Here is a 17,001-nt window from a genome sequence, read left to right as displayed (position 1 = left end):
GTAGTTTCCAATGGCCCTATGCCCATGGTCCTTTGTTTACATGTTTTGGGATACTCTGCTCTGAGATTTTATTCCTTGGCAGTTTATCCATGGGGATTCTTTGGGAATTGACTTGCCAGTTGGCCCCTTTTGACTAGGCTGTTTTTGATTCTACCAAGCATCAAACCCAGTACAGTTTTAAACCATGTTCTTAACCTGAAGTTTCTTTGGCACCACTCTCGTAGTGTACATTTGGACTAGAAACCCAAATAAAAGTCTATTTGTGCTTATGGATTCTTAGGAGAGATTGTTTTCTCCTCTATTAGCACATAGGGATTGAGAAATTAGTATTTTTTAAAGACTTTATTAGAGAGTGAGAAAGAGAGAGAGAGAGAGAGAGAAGGAGAACATAATGGAGAGGGGCAGAGGGAGAAGCAGGCTCCCTGCCAAAGTAGGGCTTGATCTGAGGACCCACCAGGAGATCATGACCTGAGCCGAAGGCAAACACTTAAGCCGCTGAACCACCCAGGCACCCTGAGAAATTAGTTTTTCTTATTATCTCTAATGTAGGGAGTAGATTTGTGGGTCTTTGAAGTCTCCTATTAGACTCCCCACCTCAGCCAGGCCTCTTGTGTCTCCATGCCCCATGACCCTATGAGAAATCAAAGATCAAGGTCCACAGGATCATTGAATATTATTACCAGTGAAAACTGGGTCTACATTATCATGCGACTTTAGGCACCTCAGCATTTCTTACTTTGTTTGCCAGCTTTTAGCATGTTTTAGGAAGTTTTTTTCCTTTTAACATTATGCAACAATTTTGGGTGTTTTCAATGGAAGGGTCCGTCAGATTCTCGGGGCTGCAATGTTGCCTGAGATGGAAATATTCATTGTTGTTCTTAAGTCAGGAAAGTAAATGAAATTTCTTATAATTCAGGAAGTCTTTCCAAAATTCATCGTTACTACCACACATTAGAGCACAGTTGGAGAATCAGTTTGACTAAGTTGTAATGTTGATTCTAACATTTACTAGCTGTGTGGTCACATGTAAGTCAATCAACCTCCTACTGCCTCAATTTTTCATCAGAGTAACAGTACCTACTGCATAGGGTTGTGATGACTATTTATTTATTTTATTTTATTTATTTTATTTTTTTTTTCATTTATTTATGATAGTCACACACACAGAGAGAGAGAGAGAGAGAGGCAGAGACACAGGCAGAGGGAGAAGCAGGCTCCATGCACCGGGAGCCCGATGTGGGATTCGATCCCGGGTCTCCAGGATCGCGCCCTGGGCCAAAGGCAGGCGCTAAACCGCTGCGCCACCCAGGGATCCCTGTGATGACAATTTAATAAGTTAATATTCATATAGCACTTACAATAGTGCTCAATATACATTAGCTATTATATTATTATCCTTGTTCTTCCAGACTTATCTTCTAGCCAATCTACTCTTTCATTGCCCTCTGACTGAATTGAGTGTGTATCATTATTTCTCATAAAGTTCTCCAACTGTAAGAGGAGGTCATTCTCAAGGAACACCTGTGCCATCACTTAGGGAGAATTTTTAGCCCAGCCCTCCAAGAGATCCAACTCATCGCTGCCTCCCCATTGATTCTGTTTCCTTATTTTACGTTTGGTAGGGTTCTCTGTGGGGAGCATAGGGAACCTGACAGGTTGCTCTATTTATGGACAAGACTCTCAAAAATGCTATCCCACCTTATCCCACCTGTCCTAGTAATCCTGACACTAGAACAAAAGCTCCAAAGACAAGATTTACAGCATCAGGAAAGACCTCAAAAAATCAAGCCATAAGATTTAGGTTTGAGTCTCAGTTCTGTGACTTACTAATGATATAAACGATGTTACCATCTCTACTGACCTTTCAAGGATTGTTGCAATATTTAACCAAGAAAAACTACTTAAAGGTCCCAATAACAGAAAAGCTCTAAATTGGTACGAGCATTTTTAAAAGGTTAGGACCCCTTGTTTAAAAGGCAGGAGGTGATCTTTGAAAATCACAATGACAAACCTTTATTTACATCTAGAGGAACTGAGCGTACTATTGATAAATGCTTGTGAAGGTTAGGCAACACAAAGCCTAGGTGATGTAACATCATCATTAAACGTGACTGACATCACCACACACATCAGCACACACATCAGCGTACTCCTCCCCAGACCAAACACAGTGATCGTTAACTTATGCACGAGAGGCTAGAGTTTGTGTGTCAACATAGAGTTCCGCTGTATGTATTAATTCCTCTAAGTACTTGTGACACTATGTCAAGAGTTCAGCGGCTGAGTTTCACATAGGGCAGAGTGATTCATCGGGATTATTAGGATCCTCCTGGAATAACTTCCCTGAGTTGATTGCCTTTGACAGATCAGTTTGCTTAGATTAAAAAGCAATTGCTGCTGTCTAGTCAAATTTAAACACTTTGGCTGGAAGAAGCTGAACTCTAACTCTGTCCAATCTACAGAAACACCTTGCTGTGAAAAATACACCAAATGTAGTGATATAAGGAGAAAACTGAGTTAGCAATACTCTGGGGTACAGTTTTATGATAATGTGAAAGAGCATAAGTGCCAAACAGAAGTGACCACAGGGATATGAGAGGGAGGGAAGAGTACATTGCTTTTAATTGCAACTATATCTGTGCCTCATGCACTGCCCAGTCAGTAACAATGTTTGTGGTCCCACTCTGCTCCACATTCGTACAACATTCACTACCATTAGACTTGGGATAAAATGGATCCAACTTCTGGGCTGAACAATGGAAAGTATTTGGGGATACAAGCATCTCTTCCTTCCCCCTTTTGGAATGGACCTAGTAATTTAACAATACTATCAAGAGGCCTAAACTAGCAGGATGCTAAAATTTAAACCATCTTTAAAAAAATGAATGGAATATCTGACTTAAGTGAAATTTAAGCTTAATGCCTGAGATCACATTCCTAGCCTGCATGAATGGTAGATAAAATGGAGGCTGAGATGACGTTAAGCTGACATCCAACCTGTTTCTGGTGGATCAGCAAATAGAGTGCTGAAACTAGTGTTAGAGGGAAGTCTTATATACACCTTCCCTTTCATCACAGCTTCCTTTTATGTTTAGGCTCCTTGATATCTTTGAATATGGAGGCTCCCTGGGATGCTTAAAGCGGAGGAGATGGGAACTCTGGCTCGATGGACTTCTCTCTTCTCAGGAATTTAAGTCCCCTAAGAATATAATCCTTACGTGGACCCAGGCTACCGAAAACATAACATTGGTTATACAGAGTTTTAATTTTAGTAAATTCGTAGTGAATTTTTATCAACAAAGAGCACTGTTGCCATGTCATCTCTTAGTATATTTGTGGAGTTGCACAACTCCACATGTTCTAAGTTTAGACAACTTTTTTTTTTTTTAAAGATTTTAGTCATTTATTCATGAGAACACACAGGGGAGAGAGAGAGAGAGAGAGAGAGAGAGAGAGAGAGAGGCAGAGACACAGGCAGAGGAAGAAGCAGGCTCCATGCAGGGAGCCCAACGTGGGACTTGATCCCGGGTCTCCAGGATCAGGCCCTGGACCAAAGGTGGCGCTAAATCACTGAGCCATCCAGGCTGCCCATAGACAACTTTTATTACCCAAAAGAAACCCAGGTATCCGGTAGCAGTCTGTCATGCAGAACACTGCACACCAGTAATCAATGCCAGGAGAGGACTCCAACTCCACGGAGGACAGAAAAGATCATTACAATGCCAGCCACCCTGTATAGAGTTTAAACACTTCTGTCCAGTGCATCCTGGTATCAGAGTCACCAAGGAAAACACAAACACTGGATGGAACAATGCTTCTACTCACACAGAGGAGAGAAGAGATGACTTGGAAACTCCAGAGGGAATTGGCCAAATGCAGTACCATGGCTACACCACGGTGTACTGTTGTACTGTACATGGAGGACCTGTCCCCCAACAGCACCATGCAATGGCAGCCGGCCAGCTTGCTGGAGGCACCTCGGACAGGTCAGTAATCATCCTCAACCTCCTCTCCAAGTATATTTGCATCCAACATGCCTGAAGCCAACCCTATGAATCAGCTGCAGCCCAAAGAGGAGGGTGACTACCATGACATGTGCGTCTAGCTTTGGAGGGAGAGTGTGGGCTCAGAGGCTACTGGCTTCCTTGAGTGGAAGGCCAGCTGTGGATATGAGCTCAGGGCCAGGCCCAGGGAGAAGCAGCTCTGCAGGTGGAGCCCGGGCACCCTCACTCTCTCCTGGGGTGACTCCACTTTTCCTCTAACCCTACGCAGTTGCCTGGCCCGGCTTTGATGACTGCCCATCCTCTGGATTTGGGAGCTCTCCCGAAGAGCACCATGAGCCGCAGCAGGTCCTGCGTGATGGAGCCCTCCTCTTCTTCAGGCCCAGGATGCACGCAGGGAAGTAGGGCTTGCTCCCGGAGAGACGCATCGCGGTGTGACTGGTTTAGGGGGAGAAGCCAAACTGTAACAGGTCCTGGGTGACGCCGCGAAGACAACGGCCTCCATCCAGAGGAGCTTGCTGGGCCATTGGACAGCGACCGCGTGGCGGGGGCCCGAGGGTGGGGCGGGGCCCTGGGAGGTGCCTGCGCACTGGTTCGCGGCCTGCAGCTGCAGCTCCGCCCGTGGTGAAACGCGGGCCTCCTGCAGCTCCCGGAGGCATAGCGGCTCCCCAGCCGTGGGCGACCAGGTGCCGATGTTGGCTGGAGGCTCCCGGAGCTGCACCGGGACGCCCGGGGCTCGGCGTCGCCGTTGAGGGAGTTGCAGCGGGGGCCGAGGGGACCGCGGGCGTTGCTGGTTGTTGTTGCGCGGCGGCTCACCTGCCGCGATGCTCGGCAGGGCCGGGCAGCTGGGCCGGGGTCGCTCTCCTCGGCTGGTCCGCCGTGCCTCGGGGCTTCCCTCCGCCCCTGGACGAGCTCCCGCGAGTGGAGCTGGCACCGTGCGGCCCCCGAGGGTGCCAGCCCGGCCCCCACCCCGCGCGGGCCCCGCGGGGCTTGGCCCTCGCCTCGTCCGGTGGCCGTGCTGAGCCTTCCGTGGCCTCTGCCCCCGACGCAGGCCCTGTCCTGCCCACACCTGCCACCGCAGCGCCGCCAGGACGTCGGTCACCCATCCCTGCTGTGCCATCTGTGCCCGCGGTCGGCGGGGTCTTCTGGCCGGGCCTCCTTCTGCTCCTCACAGCTGGACTCGACCACGTAGCGGTCCCAGGCCGGAGTGGATGGCGCGGATGTGTTCCAGGCGCAGCCACCGCCGCTGTCACCGCAGCAGGGACTGCCTAGACCTGGCTCCTGGTTTCTGGAGGGGCCACCGCCTGCCACATCCTGCCGGTGCTTCTGCTCGGCGCAGCTGCGCCAGGGACTTATCTGCTTTGTGGTGGACATCGATGCTTTTGAGGCTGGCAGCATTGCAGACGGCAAAAGTCGTGGAGGACCGCAGGGCCGTTGGCACGGAGCGCCGCCTCCATGTGTAGGAGGGAGTGACTGAGAAGATGCGGGGCTGCCCCAGCAGGAACAAGGAGCAGAGGCGACAGTTCCCAGGGGACCTGGCCTCCTCCACATGCAGCAAGCAGTCCTGGTCCCTGCCCAGCATCTCCCTGGGGTCACAGTAACCTTTGGCGGGGCACACGGGGCTCAGTAAAAGTTGGATGGCCCAGCAGAAGTTGCACTGCGTTTGCTCCACAAACACCAAGGAGGAGAATAAGAGCATGTTCTTGGACATGATGACCCCGAGCTTGTAGAGGATGAGGCAGTCCCATGGCAGGAGGCAGGCACGTGTCTTCTGCAGCTTGGTGCTGAAGAGCAGCGGGTAGAAGCGGGCCAGTAGGTTGACCCAGCTTGAAGATGCTGCTGTGGGCCTTGACTAACATCAACCAGAAGAGGAAGCAGAAGATGGCCACCTTCGGCTTGTTGTGGTAGGACTTGCGAGAGGTAAAGCTGGGAATGGGGTTGGGATCTCCCTGTAGGTTCCAGATGGTCGGTATTGATGCCGGCCCCTCCTTGATGTGCTTGGAAGAGAACACCTGCCACTGCTGGGAGGTGCAGAGCAGCAGGAGGAAGTCACTTAGGAGGTTGGTAGAGTTGAGGGCTCTGAATAAATTGGGTGGGTACAGCCAGTTGAGTGTGGAGCTCTCACAGATGGTCTGGCTCCGGTGCCACAAGTAGTTTATGCGCAGAGTAGGGGCAATGCCCAGGCACAGCAGGCACTGGTAAGGCAATAAGAGTATCAGGAAGAGGCAGTAGTTGGCCCAGAGGCCAGCAATAGCCCCGAGTGCTGGTGGGTAAGGATAGCCGTGCAGGATGACCGTGACATTCCTGCACAGCCCAAATATGTTTATGGCCATTGGGAAGATCTCTAGTCCAAGTCTGTAGAAGAACAAATAGAAGAAGAATTAGAAGAAGAATTAGAAAGAAGAAAGAAGAATTTGAGGCAGTTAAGTAGGCCCTGGCTCAGCCACTGGAGAGCAGGTGCTGTGGGTGGTGATGTTCCTGGCATTGGTACATGGTGGCCTCAAATGGTCAGCAGCAGCAGGGTCTGTAGGTTCAGGAAGCCCTTCCACACCACCCCAAAACTAGTTAACAGGGTTGATGGGCCTCTGGGACAGCAATAATTGATTGATCTTTGTCTTCTGCAAGTTGGTGTTATTGAGGAAGGGCTCGAGACAGTTTCTGGAGTACTCATGGGGGCTGATGGTCTTGATAGACCATCTTGCACATGATGCTAATGCAGTTCCAGAAGGTGGACTGGCAGGAGGCCCTGGGTCAGAGGTGGGAGTAGGGTGGGGTGAAGGCCCACAGCACAAGGTTCCTCACCCACACCTCCTTCAGGGCCATCCAGATGGTGTATAGGACCACCACCTTGAAGACATGCAGCTTCAGCAGGCATCACAAGAACACCTGTACGTTGGCGAGGGTGTCCCAGAAGTCAGTGGCCAAGTTCTAACAGCTGCTTGGCCACCAGGCCCCACTTATTGGCTGTGGTTTCTGGGACTTGTGTGGCTTGGTGGGAGCCAGCTGTGCTCAGCCCCTGATCCCTGGAGACCTGCCCTTCCTCCTCGTGCACCAGTGGGGTCCCATCCAACATACATTGCCGGTGAACCCAGCACAAGAAGTGGTGCCGGGTCAGAGGGCATGCATGAGGCTGATGAGCTGCATCAAGGGCTGGCGGAAGTAGGGCAGTGCAGGGAGCAGGGGAGTGAGAAGAAGCCAGGGATGAGAATGCCGGAGGAGAACTTGGACATGCTGAGCTGCTCTGGGCTCAGGCCCCCCACCTGCTCACTGGTGAAGCGCATCAGGTTGTGCCAATATACGGCAAAGTCATGCAACTGGAAATGATAGACGGCGATGAGCACCAGCACAGTGTCGGCTCTGGCCAGCTGCCAGAGCACTTTGAGCAGCTTCTGCCACAGGGTTTACTAGATGTGGAAGAGGGTGAGGCAGAGCAAGAGAAGGAGCATGTAGACGATCTTGTAGATGATGAGGTAGCTGGCAAAGCCGACCATGGTGGACGTGCCAGCAGACATGTAGATACAGGACTTGGCACAAGACACCTGTGATTGTTCCCCCAGACTCTGAAGTAGCATCTGCATGAGCTCTGTGCCTGCCATGGTGATCTCCAGCATGCATGGGGCCTTCACCTTCAGCAACTTCTCTGTGACAAACTGGTGTCGCAGGAGCCAGGTCAGGGTGTACGGCACCATGGCCTTGAGGTCCAGGCTGAGGTAGTGGGTGTTCTCTAGCCACAGATGGCCAGGCTGACAGGGCCCAGGGTGGTGGGGAGCTCAGGACCCTGCTCCGTGGGCCCACATGCGGCTGTGGCCAGTCAGGTTGTGCCTGATGTAGCTGTCAGCCCTGTGAGCATCGTATGTTGCACAGCCTCCTCTTTCATGGCACCGGCAACCCTGGCCTGGCCCTGGGCCACAGTCCACCTTGTAGGCTCCACTTGTCACTCTTCCTTGTCCTTCCTTCCCCTGGTGCAAGGGGTGGTGTGTGCAGAGCTTCCAGAGTGAAATTCAGAAGCCTGACTGCAAGACCCCTGAAGAGGTCTTTAAGAGGTTGCAGTTCAAGGTGGAGGATCTGGAGAGATAAACCTGGACAAAGATGGTGCCTTGGCCTTCTTCAGCATGATTGAATACTCTAAGTGGGCCAGCCTTCTCGAATCTCTTTCAACAAGCACATTGGCAGTGGGGGCTGGCAGGCTGCCACTCAGGCCTGGGGTGGTACACCTGTCAAACAATAATGCAGGTGTCCTAAGGTGAGCCCAGGAAGGTCAGCTCCTGTGGACCAGGACAAACACTCATTTGATCTTGATTTTCAGTATGAATACACATTATGAAAGCAGGCCCTCATGATCCTTCTGATCTTTTGGGTTTTAAGCAAGAGGTGTCAGAAAAGCTACCACTAATAACCAAGATAACTGGTTTGTGGTGGCCAATGGTTCATAACAGTGTTGCTTTATGATCCTCTGATACTGTCTCTTCCTATCATTATGAAGCAGAATTCCCCAAGCATTGGATTGTTCATCCACTGGTAGGAAAGGTGACCTGGGGTTAGACCATCATGGGTAGGTTAGTTTTACCCTACTGATGATGTGGTGTTGCCGTGGTAATCCCGCTTAGTACAAGAGGAACCTCCTTGTCATTTTTAATAATCCTAATTCTGAAATTCACTTGCACTTCAAACAAGTGTTTTGAGCTTCACACTTATGAATTTAATGCTACTTGAGTGAAAAGTTTAACCACAAACTAAGTACAGTCTTATTTAGACACTCAGATTTTGTTCCTGGAAGGATTTTGGAGATAATCTGGCCCATGGATTAAGCAGTAGCTACTCATTGCCAAACAATTATTGCCAGACTGAAATGAGGGCCCAGTGATGCTGGATCCTACAATAAAAAAAAAAAAAAAAAAAAAAAAAAAAAGAGTATAAATCTGGATATTTATGGGAAATATGCAAATTTTAAAGTGGCAGCAGTGAATTTAAAACTCTTTCAAGGCGAGAGGCTCTGCTCTTTTCATTGCTTTGTATCCTACTTTGCCCCTCCTCATGCTGTGGAGCAGTGATAGATGTTGCTGAAGAGTTTATTTGGAAGAATATAGGAGATTGTAGATCTTGCTAGATCTTAAGAGTGATACAGACAGGAAAAAAGTTATTAGCTTTAGCCTTTCAGTATAAATATCGGCTATTTGGAACCAGAAAGGTATTAAGAAGCCATATCAATGAACTTTCTTCCTTTCTTAAACTTTCACATTTGATCAATCAGTTGGTTATAAAGTTAGATCTTCAAAGATACTTTGTATTAGCCCTGGGACTTGTCCCTTCTATTCAGCTAGAATTTGACAAAATGCTTTAAAATAAAGCATCTATTCTGTTCAGCTCAAGTTTTAAGGATTGGTATCTTCTGGAAAGTAAGCTCTCCTAAGGAAGCTTCCTGGGTAATTTAACATTCAAGGATAATGGCCTGGGAAATACACCACGGAGAATCCAGCACCATTATTCAAAACAAAGCTCTCAATGTATTTAAAGCTATTCGTGGGGAAAAAAAAAAACAAAGCTATGCTTGGAAGTGACTAAAGATACATTTTTAAAATTGAGAGTGGGTGCCATGTTTTTTGGAGATAGAGATAGAATATCCCTTGTGATCTTTTTCTCTTTAGCTGAACTTGGGATTTAATTTCTCTCTTTAAAAAAAGAACTTGGGGCACCTGGGTGGCACAGTTAGTTAAGTGGCGGACTCTTGGTCTCAGCTCAGGTTGTGATCTCAGGGTCATGAGATTGAGCCCTGAGTCAGGTTCTGTGCTCAGTATGGAGGCTGACTAAGACTTTGTTTTCCTCTGCACCTGCCCCTCCACCCCCGCCCCTTTCTCTCAAATAAAAAAAAAAAAAGTAGAAAAAGGACTTGGTTGAACATTTGGCTCTATGAAGTATTTTGAGCTCTTTACAGACGACTGGCATAGTCCTTACTTAGTTTCCTGGTATCTTCCTTAAGATTTCCTTCCTGAGGGAACTTTGTCTCACAGCTGAAGAAGGAAGCCTCTGGCCGCATCTTGATGTTCTGGTGTGCGGTTGATCAGTCTTTTTCAAATCTCAGGAAAAGGCAAGGTGAAGTAGACTCCTAAGACTTCTCTTTTCTGCCTATAAATATTTAGAACTAGAAGCCTTTGAACCAACACAACTGGATATCTAAATATGTTTTGCCAAGTAAGGTGATCCTTTTAAAATGGGACCATTTAATGGTGTAAATGAAAATTCTGAACATTCAGCATGGGAGAATGTGAGGTGCTGGAAAGCTCAAATAAATGTAGTCTAAGATTTTCTCTTCTGCAAAATTGAAGTGCTTTTACCCTTGTTTGTGACTTCTGTTTTGTGCTTTTTAGGCAATATAGATGTTTTTCTTCTTAATGAACCACAATTGAACTATATGTTTTATATATCCGTAGGTGACTAAGAGACACTTCTGAGAATTAGTGACTAGCAAGTGGATTTCATGTGTGAAGCAACATTTTGGGAGATGGACTTAGCCTGAAATTGAGACTGTCCTGAATTGGGTTTCAGGATCACAAATTAATTCCATGTAGAACCCCACCAAACCTTTTGGCATTAAATGGAGCATGGTAGAAATACTTGAAATGTACATTCCGCTTGATGAGGTGAGCTTTCTGATAAAAAGTGAGTCCAGAGGCCAGACATCTGGTGTTGCGGTTTATGCAAAATACTTTGCAATATTGCAGCATATAGAAAAACAATGATCATCATTCTCTTTTGGTGCCATTCTTCCTAGGAGCATATTTTAGTCAACACCCTGGTCAAAATAATGACAATAACAACAATAATAAATAAGCTTCAGAGTTCTCCAAACTTACCATTGCCCCTTGATTATTCATAAGGAATGTGACTTATGACCTCTTGTTTGTAAGACTGCAGTTTTTACTTTCTCACACATGTAGGTAAGAGCTGCTCAGAGGGCAAAGGAGGAGGATACATGTTTCTCGAATGCTGACTTCTCTTTTTACTGCTTGTTTTTATTTATGAAAATAACATGCTGCATTTCTTCTTCTGAAAGTAATTTATTCCATGTTAGTTTGCTGTCTAGTTCTGGCTAATACCTATTATTTTGAAGGTATTCTTTATAGTTTTCATCAGATTCTTAGTTTTACTTCTATAAACTTTAAGTTCTGTGGCTTCACATTTATTCCTGTATTCATTATAAATAAACTTTACATGTTTAATCCAAGGGAACTTCAAAATACGTCAATTGATGAAGATGGTATATATAACAGTGGTTTAAGCCACCATGGTAATTCTGTTTGAAGTATTCCGAATGTGAAGTTAAGGAAGGTTTAGCGATTTGATCCACATATCTTACCTGTTCAGGTTGAGATCTGTAGACAAGAGTGGGAAAGAAATGCCAATGTCCATTCATCTCTCTTCTGTCTGAAATACTACCCCCCTCCATTCCTTTGTACATTTGGCAGATTCTACTTACCCTTCAAGCATCTTGGTAGAAGTAACATTAATTTTGTGTTCTCTAAGTCCCTTATATGGATGCACAATGAAAAGCTTCCTTCAATGTAATGTTTCTTTAAATATGGGAAGTTTTAATGGACCATCTTGGGACTGTGTTTTCAATAACAAGTTTAAGAGACTTTTTCCAAATTGATACTGTCAAAGAGAATCTAGACCTGTGTTAAGGGAGGCAGCACATGGCAATTTATATCAATGGAAAAAAAACTAAGGCTTAGTGAAATAACTATTGTTCACCAACAAAAAGGGAGGCTGTAATTTTGAAGGCCTCTTCCAGTGACTGAACTGCCATTTGGCTCAATTGTCCTGGCCTCCTATGAGTGGATCTCTAACCATAAAATGAAATCTCTTTGTTACTTGTGGTTATAAGGTTTTGTTCTTTAATAATAAATCTAGCTCAGAGACATTTCTTTACTGTAAATTTGTCTCCACTGAAGTGCTCATAAACAGTATCTGCTTCCATTACCAGTGGTAGAACCAGGTTTGAGCATCTTGTAGAGTAAGCATATGCACTACGAATCAATATGTGTTTTATTAGCACCAGGAGACTCATTGAATTGATTTTTTTTCTTTTTACCTTTATGGGCAATTGCTATAAAAAGGTAAATTAAAAAGTTAACCATCTGCTGCCTCACTTTTCATTTAAAATCTTTTATTTGATTACTCTTTCGAGGTAATCAATGCTTTCTATTTTACTATTATGCTTGCTAGTGAATGAAGGTGGGTTTAATTTATAGCTTTTATTTATCTAACGGTATTGTCAGAGTCACAATCTTTATGCATCCTATTAGTAGTCTGGAAAATATTTCTTACTACATCGAAACAGAACAAAATTCAATTTAGAAATATAATTTCCTGCCATGGAGACACTTGATAACAGGGGAGAGATTAATGGAGCCCAGTGACAGAAACTTGATTTAAAGCAGGAGATTAATACTACTTTATCAGCCTACACTGCAAGTGAATTGGCTCTGAAAGAAAAAAAATCTGTTTGAAGTTGCTGAGTTGCCGGCTTGTTGGTTGGAAAAAGGTCTCTGGACATTTATTTTGTTATTGCTGAGTATTTGCTGCATGCTTGTCTATTTGACAACATAGGAACAAGCCTGCGGCACAACACCAGACTTGCTTATTTTACAGTAGTAACATGTTTCTTATTATTCCTTTTGATCCCACAGGAAGCTTGAATGCTGTGGAGGTCAGCTTCTGACTTAAGGGGATTATACTCAGTAAATCATGTCAAAATTAACGAATAGAATTGCGCTGACACTCCAGTTTGGTTGGATTTAAGTAAAATGTTTAAATGGTATTTTTAATTGCAGAGCTCCTGCCCCTAAGTCCCATTATAAATACTTTTTTCTATCCTTTACAGAAGTCATTAATTTTCCCCCCCAACTATTAAAGTGTGAATCTTCCAGAAGAATTTAAAGCAAATCTGAAGATTACCTCAAAGAGTTGAAATGCCCACTAGATCTGTTCTGGAGCTTGGTAAACTGTTAGAATGCATACTAAAGGGAGTGGGTCTAGATTTTGATTTTTAAAATTTTTATTCCCAGGAAATTAAAGTATTCATATTGCTGGAATTAAAGTTTTTGAACTTGTGCTTGAGGTATATGAATTTTTAAACTTGTGTTTGTCTAATAAATCCCTCCTGGGAAATAAAAAAGAAATAGAACAAATTCCTTACCTCGTAGGCATCACAAAAATGGCTCTGTGTTTTTTAAAAGCTTGAATTTTTACAGAGTAACTTATAAATTACTTAGTTATTTTATTTCTGAGGGAAAGAGATATGTAACGACTTTTATTTGTTTTTACTAACTTTGAAATTTTGTAGAAGTGAACTGAAAAAAATTCTTGCATTAATTTTTATTAAGTTATATAGTAGAAAAATGATTTTGCTGGAAGTCAGACTATCAGGGTTGTAGTTTAAGGTCACATAATAACTTTCTGTTTTCTTATGGACATTTTTAAACCACTGTTTCTAAGACAGCTGAATAGTAATAATATCTGTGTGCTACATGGCAGGGTTATTGAGAATATCAAATGAGGTGATTTATGCAAAATATTGAGACATATAAAGGACTATAGGAACATAAGCAGTTTTACCTAAAATAATAGTATGTATAGACAACCTTAAATATTTTGTGTATAGGATTTTATTGGAGGGAAATGTATCATTTCAAAGACATCTATGTTATTTTATGTTGATACAACTGAAACTATCAGTATTTCTTGGAATTGATCCCACTGAAGGTTGTTTAAATGTTTTTGAATATATGGAGAGTAATGACCTATAGCACACTTCTCTTTGAAACTAGTCACATGGGATAAATTAAATAAAAGAAATTTAGGGCCAATTTGATTCGCTCATGGTGGGCTCTCAGTACATTAAAAACATGAATGATAATCCATCAATGATAGCAAAGATGGTCAGGAGTTCTCAGTGCTCTGAACCAGGTCTTTTGGGTGGTGGTTCTGATATCACTTACGCGGCCTTTTTAGGCTTATTAGCTTGTAGACTGTTTGGTGCTTGAAAAAATACGTATGCCTGAAGGGAATATTAGACCCTCTTAAAACTCTTTTCCTGGCTCGAAGGCACGAACCAAACTCCCAGGTAAAGCACATTAAAGTGGCTAAACATTGACTCAGAGAGGAAGGAGTTGCTTTCGGGAATTTAAAATCATTTCGAGTCATAAGAATTTAGCAGAGAAGATGACCTAAAAGGGTTTTTAATTTCAGGGAACATGCATATGCTTTTATTCCCTCTTGTTTCACAGATCCAGAGGGACCTTCTCGAATATGCCCCTTTGACCTTTTCCTAGTCATCAAATTACCCTTATCCTGCCTTTTCTCTTTTGCACTTCCTTTCCCAAATGGCCTTTCTTTGGTGATGCAGTTTAAATTGTGCAGTGCCTACTCCAGACATTGGCACTTGGATTAATTTTAATCCCCTCCACTCTCATTTTGCTGGGATGTGACCTTTTGGGCGTCAGTCTGGGTTCTGCCTAGGGTTCATGGCATCCCCAAATATTTGCATTTTATTTTTCAACTTGGGGAACATAGTATTGGAGGTCTTTCTTCTCTTTTTAAAAAATTTTTTTTTTTTAACTTCCCCCTTGTCTGTGCTGAAAGTGACATTTGGGAGCAGGAGAGCCAGGTGTGAAGATTACTGACTGTGACAGCTAGGTTGCCATTATGAATCTGAGTTGGCAAATCAGACTCAAGAGACACAGACAGGCTTTAATCAATACTGCTCTTACTGAACTTTCTGGAAGGAAACACAGCAGGAGACTAGCAAAGAGATACAGTGTTATCAGGTCATGGGGGAGGCCTATGCTACTGCTACCCCAGTAGCAGTTTTTTGTTTGCCCCCTACCCACGCAGGGACAAGGTGTGAGAGTCAGGGTGTGTGGGGGGTCACCTTGTCATAGGGAGGCTACTTCCCCCACCAATCTTGTATATGGTTTTCATCAAGCTTGAGGTCTGCATGCCAGCTTGCAGATCCCTGAGCTCAGGTTTTTGTTTCACACAATACAGGGGGAGAGACAACTGTTCCCCATTTATCTTAACTCTACTGTTTCCAAGGAAACAGGACCGTGGGAGACCGGAGGTCATTCTCAGGCAGGCCTGCCTCAGCCGGGCCTGATGTTAACCCTTTACTCACACTCTCATACATGTTGCTGTAGAAATGGTAGCATCATGGAGGGCCTGGCTGGTTCAGTCCACGGAGCACGAGACTGTTGATCTCAGAGTTGTGAGTACGAGCTCCATGTTGGGTGTAGAGATTACTTAAAAAAAAAAAAAATCTTAAAAAAATGGTAGCATCACTGCTAATGCTAAGTTTCAGTGTGCTAGTAGAGTGTCTTTGATATCAATATTTACCACTGTATGTTTTCTAGGGCAATAAATAGAAAAGGAAAATATTAGATATTTATCCATTTATTCAACCCTCCACAGTTTTTGAATGTACACTGCACGCCTTACCTTTTAGGTACTGAGAATGCATGGACCTGGCTACTGAATACTTCAGGATCTAGAGGGCAGTTCTCTCAGCATTTGGATTATAATACAAAGCTCCTAAGTTCCATGTAGAATTAGTGCTGTCTGGGGGAGCTCTAAGAAGAGAACAGCTCACTCTTTTGCTACTATTTTGTGTCTTATAGACCTTATTCAGTCTTTCCTTCTAAGCCTGACCATATAGAATAGTAATTGACATTCACAATGATTAATCTGGAATGTTGTAAGGTAATAAAGTGCCCTCTGAATCCCTGAAAAAGGACTTTGGAATTGTCTATCATTTATTATATTTTAGACTTATACTAAGTTCATTCTTATACACCATCCAGCACATTAACACAGCATTGTATGTCTGGGAAGTGAATGATCAAGGTTTCTTAAATTAAGTCTAAATAATACCACTGTAGGCATTACACAATGTTCAAGACATTAAGTTATAGAAAAATAAACAGGATTACTCCAAATTCAAACTTATGAAGCTTACACTTTCCAGGAGTTTATACTTGCTGAAAAAAAGAGTTACTCAAAGCTCATTGGGTAAGTCCATTAACTGTATTTCTGTAATAGTCTCTGGGAGGGTGGGGGGTTGAGGCATGTTATATCCCCATCCTTGAAACAGATGTCAAGGGGTATAGCTGCTGCCTTACACAACATGGTTCTGGATGTCATAATCAGATGTAATTCTAATTCTAATCAGAGAGAGCCAGGGATCTGACCCATTCATTCTGTTTTCATTACCTAAGATACTTGTTTATAACATTCACAGATGGGATTTTCTTTTTTTTTTCTCATAATTTGACTAGAAAACTAATCATGAGTCTTTTGCAGTTTGGGAGAGAATCCAAGTTAATGTACCTGAGAATGTGTTCAGTATTTGGATTTAGTTTCAACAATTTTTGAGTATATACTGTATGCCAATTACTTCCACATGAATCATCTAATTTGATTCTCATATAACTGTCTTATAATTTTTCACTTTTAAACTGAGGACGTTAAGTTCTGAGAATTTGAAAAACTTGACTGAGTCACATAGCTACAAAATTGCAGAACTAGAATTTGAACTTCTATCTTTTGAGTGAAAAGGTAATGTCATTGTGCCATCAATATCTATAAGTTGAGGCGCAGCAGTTTAGCACCGCCTGCAGCCCAGGGCGTGATCCTGGAGACCCTGGATCGAGTCCCACGTCAGGCTCCCTGCATGGAGCCTGCTTCTCCCTCTGCCTGTGTCTCTGCCTCTCTCTCTCTCTGCATCTCTATGAATAAATAAATAAATAAATCTTAAAAAAAAATACCTATAAGTTGAGAAGGAAAAACAAGAAAAAACTTTATGGTACTATTTAGAAGTCAGAAGGTAGGAAGTTGTAAAGATGGGAAGCCAAAAGATCATAGTAACATACTTTTAGTTCCTGAAACAGCAAGTTTAGCACATGTGCTTTGCTTTTGTGGCTTCTAGGTCTTTTTCAAATCTCACCTC

At 43.9% G+C, this 17,001-nt stretch overlaps 1 protein-coding gene across 1 annotated transcript; it reads right to left on the bottom strand.

The window, feature by feature from the left end:
• Nucleotides 1–4,377: 4,377 nt before the first annotated feature.
• Nucleotides 4,378–16,142, bottom strand: LOC102155276 (piezo-type mechanosensitive ion channel component 1-like). Its single transcript, XM_038555055.1, is given in 8 exon segments — nt 4,378–5,035; nt 5,104–5,201; nt 5,203–5,817; nt 5,819–5,954; nt 5,956–5,986; nt 5,989–6,356; nt 15,175–15,298; nt 16,012–16,142. Coding segments are annotated over 7 exon segments (1,914 nt in total). The 5' UTR covers nt 15,183–15,298; nt 16,012–16,142.
• Nucleotides 16,143–17,001: the final 859 nt, after the last annotated feature.

Source organism: Canis lupus, chromosome 12, assembly GCF_011100685.1.
Source record: "Canis lupus familiaris isolate Mischka breed German Shepherd chromosome 12, alternate assembly UU_Cfam_GSD_1.0, whole genome shotgun sequence".
Lineage (NCBI taxonomy): Eukaryota > Metazoa > Chordata > Mammalia > Carnivora > Canidae > Canis > Canis lupus.
The sequence above is the reverse complement of the archived record's forward strand: the minus strand, read 5'-3'. Positions and strand labels throughout refer to the sequence as shown.